The 4,252-nt window shown below is 38.9% G+C and overlaps 1 protein-coding gene across 2 annotated transcripts in view; it reads left to right on the plus strand.

The window, feature by feature from the left end:
• The window catches only part of PAK1IP1 (PAK1 interacting protein 1), a 13,272-nt gene extending 10,219 nt beyond the window's left edge, over nt 1-3,053 (plus strand). For both annotated transcript variants that reach the window (XM_006758744.2, XM_006758745.2), the window contains exons 8-10: nt 1,422-1,521; nt 2,424-2,547; nt 2,702-3,053. In XM_006758744.2, coding sequence (XP_006758807.1) covers nt 1,422-1,521; nt 2,424-2,547; nt 2,702-2,916 — 439 coding nt within the window. In that variant the 3' untranslated portion in view covers nt 2,917-3,053. The remainder of the gene's footprint in view (nt 1-1,421; nt 1,522-2,423; nt 2,548-2,701) is intronic.
• The last annotated feature ends 1,199 nt before the right edge of the window (nt 3,054-4,252 follow it).

Raw genomic sequence — 4,252 nt, forward strand, 5'->3', positions numbered from 1 at the left:
GCAGCTGATCGATGTTTCTCTCTCATCGATGTTTCTAACTCTCTATCTCTCTCCCTTCCTCTCTGTAAAAAATCAGTAAAATATATTTTAAATAAATAAATAAAAATAAAAAGAGGAGAGAACTGCTGTCACCCTGGCTCTGAGTGGGGGAAAGAGCCTGATGTATTTCAGGAACAGATAGAAGGCCCATGTTATTAGGTCAGAGTGAGCCAAATGGTACACGGCATTGGAGGACGTTAGGAAGAGTTTGAATTTCTATTAAATGCCTTTGTAGATTTTGTTGTTTTTATTTCTTATTATGGCAACATTTAAAGGCAGATAAACCAGTGTAAGGCAGCAGCCCCTATAGACTAACCATCCAGCTTCAGCAGTTGTCAAATTTATGATCAGTCTTGCTTCCTAAATACCCCCAACAACTTCCTCCTTTCCTGTGTTATTTATCCTGTGTTATTTTAATGCAGATCCTAGCTTTGTAGAATTTTAAGCCTGGGAATAACATGATTTGATTTCATTTTTAAAAATTGTTAGGGGCGCCCGGCCAGTGGTGCTCAGTGGTTGAGTGTTGACCTATGAACCAGGTCATGGTTCGATTCCCGGTCGGCACATGCCTGGGTTGTGGGCTTGGTCCACTGTGGGGGGCGTGTAGGAGGCAGCCGATCAATGATTTGCATCACTGATGTTTCTGTCTCCCTCTCCATGCCTCTCTGAAATCAATAAAAATATGTTTTAAAAAAATTGTTAGGGGGCAAAAATGAAAGCAGAGGTGCCAACTAGGCTACTTCATAATTCAGGAAAAAATGATAGTACCTTTTATTAATAGGGGATTTCTATGTTTTAATTAGCTGGGCAGTTGTGAAGTACCTGAGGCCACCAGAGGAATCCCTCCTGATTTGGCAAATTAGACTAGGGGTGGTGGCACTGGAATGACAGGAATGGATATACAGGAGGAAGTCTTGATTCATCTTTTTGTCTCACTTTTCTCTCTATACTGAACGTGTAGTTTCTTGAGGAGAGGGGCTTTAATATCTTTATCTCCTTTGTGATAACCTGATTAAAGTTATTTTTTCAACTTTTCTTTTTTATTTGATATTTAGAGAGCAAGGGGGAGAGAGAGAAAGAGAGAGAAACATCACTGGTTGCCTCCTGCACATGCCTTGACCATAAATCGAACCTCCACCTTTTGGTGTATGGGATGATATTCCAACTAACTGGGCCACACCAGCCATGGCTTTTCAACTTTTTAAAGATACGGTTAACAGTCAGTTTTGTCGTAGAATTTAGACCCTGAAAAATGACTCACCGACTCATGGGAAGTGAAGTATAGTTTTTGAAAAATCGAGAGCCTGTGTGCGTAGAAGCTTATAACAGTGTCGCACTATTTGAAGAAAGGATCATTTATGGTGTTAATGTTTCTATTCTAGGGTAAAAGACATGTTCAGTTTTGAAATCCCGGAGCATCATGTTATTGTTACAGCATCAAGTGATGGTTTCATCAAAATGTGGAAGCTTGCACAGGATATGGTCAGTGCACATTATAAATGCACTTTAATGCAAGTCTTACTGTCAGTGTTGCCTGGCATTAAATGAGATAGAATTTTTCCTTAAAGGTCATAGAGATCTTTAAGTGAGCTTTCTAAATATCTTCCAGGCGTGAGTGATATTCATGGTTTTAAAGTTAGGGTTCCACACACAGAGCTGCCTCGGGGAGGGTACTGGTGAGTCTGAGCTGACAGGATCTCAGAACTCCTGCTTTTTCAAAGAAGTGCTGCTTTCCTCTTTTTTGTATATTGATTTTTCTTTGTAAAATTTTATTAGATGAAATACTGCCATTACTGGGGGGGCGGGGGGCAGGAAATTCCTGATTAATGATGGAACAAACCAACAGTAGTATTTTTTTAAATATATTTTTTATTGATTTCAGAAAGGAAGGGAGAGAGAGAAAGAGATAGAAACATCAATGATGAGAGAGAATCATTTTTCAGCTGCCTCCTGTAAGCCCCACACTGGAGATCAAGCCCACAACCCAGGCATCGAACCCTGCAACCACTGAGCCACTGATGATCTATCCACGGAAAATTAAATTCCCTTCAATGGTCTCCCTCTCATAGACAGTCTTGGTTTATTATTCCGTGAATATGGCCTTTTAAGTGCCTACTTGGTACAAAGTTATTTGTTAAAACCTAGAAATGAACAAGACATGGTCCTGGCCCATTCCTCAGCGAACTTACAGTTTCTGAGTAGTCACAGCTGGCTCTGGGAAGGTATAGTCAAGCCAGTCATGAATCCAGATAATAGATTCCTTCTAAACAACATATTTTATTCTCAAGAAAATACAGTGTTTTAAGTTAAGGAGTTGATTATGGAAAAAGAAAATTAATTATTTAAAATTCCCCTATGTTACGAATTTTTCTTGCTTCTTTCAGAAAGTTCCCCCATCTTTACTTTGTGAAGTAAATACTAACGCCAGGCTGACGTGCCTTGGAGTGTGGCTAGACAGCGTGACAGACGCGAAAGAAAGCCTCCCTCCCGCTGCAGAGCCTTCTGCTGGTAAGTGAAATTGTTCATTTTTTAAAAATGGATAATCTGTTACCTTTTGAATGATTGAAGTGAAGGAGATCCAGATAACTTCACTTTATTGTCAGCCTGTGTTTTTTCTGAAAGGGGCTAAACAATCTTAAATGCACTGTCTCTTGTCTTTTAGTAAGTAAAGAACAACCCAAAGGCAGCAAAAAGGAATCGGGTGATGCGGTGCAAGAAGAAGCAAGGCAGTCAAAACCTAACACGAAGAAACGTGATTTAACTGGTGTCAGTGAGAAGCCAACCACAGGAAGTGGCCTGGTGGCAGCCAAGAAGAGGAAAGTGGGAGAAATCTTGGAAAAGAAGAGAAAAAAGAAGAAAATAGGAGTAATGCAGTGAATCCCAAGTTTCTCCTGGGAGAAAAACTTTTTAGATGGACTCGTTCTTTTCATATGTACCTAATCCCTTCCCTCCCCCCTTCTTGTAAAAACTAGGAATTTCCTCTTTGGAGAAAATGTACAGCTCTAAAAAAAAATCACTAAAACTCAGTTTTTTGTTGTATTTTAAAGAGTGCCAAAACATTTTCATAGAAAATATATATCATGATATATATTATGTTAATGTGGGATATAATTTTTACTTTTGTGCAAATAAAGATCTTTCTCAAAATAATGTAGTTTAAAGGAACACAAAATCTTGAACACATTCTTTACCAGAGTTAGATAAGAGAGTTGTTTTTTAGATTGCTCACTTAAATTGGGGGAGATTACTAGATATTTTGAAGATACATTAATAGGGGATCTCTGTTTTAATTAGCAGGGCAGTTGTGAAACACCAGAGGAATCCCTCCTGATTTGGCAAATTAAGATATCAGACACTTGGACCCTGGAAATGCCATTCCATAGGAGGAAATCATCTAGGAAATGAGCCAGTTGGGTGTCTGACATTTCAGTCTACCTCTGTTAACTTATTTTAGGCCTATAAACAGGAATATAGATTAGGTTTTTTGTTTTTAAGACTTTTAAGAGCAGTTTTAGGGTTATTCTTTTGAGGAAGGTACAGATATTTCCCAATACCCCTGCCTACACACATGCATAGCCCCCACCATTATCAGCATATATTTTTACCAAGGATTAATCTATGTAGACACATCATAATCAAGTTTTAACTTGGGGATCACTCTTGGTGTACATTCTGTGGGCTTAGCCAAGGGTGGGCAAACTTTTTGACTCGAGGGCCACAATGGGTTCTTAAACCGGACCGGAGGGCTGGAATAAAAGCATGGATGGAGTGTTTGTGTGAACTAATATAAATTCAAAGTAAACATCATTACATAAAAGGGTACGGTCCATAGTTTGCCCACGGCTGGCTTAGACAAATATATAATAGCATATCAAAATTTATAAAGTATTTCACTGCCCTAAAACAACTGTTCTGCCTAGTCATCTATCATCTCTGATAATCATTGATATTTTATGTCTCCATAGTTTTGCCTTTTCCATATGTCATAGTTAGAATCATACAGTATTATAGTCTTTTCAGATTGGCTTCTTCCATCTATATATGTAATATCCTATCTAATAAAAGAGAAACATGGTAATTAGCGTATGACTGCTACCCTTCCCATTGGCTAATCGGGGCAATATGCAAATTAACTGCCAGCCAAGATGGAGGCCAGCAGCCAGGCAGCTTGAAACTAACATGAGGCTTGCTTGCTTCAGTGATGGAGGAAACC

The sequence above is a fragment of the Myotis davidii genome, unplaced genomic scaffold, assembly GCF_000327345.1.
Source record: "Myotis davidii unplaced genomic scaffold, ASM32734v1 scaffold1413, whole genome shotgun sequence".
Classification (NCBI taxonomy): domain Eukaryota; kingdom Metazoa; phylum Chordata; class Mammalia; order Chiroptera; family Vespertilionidae; genus Myotis; species Myotis davidii.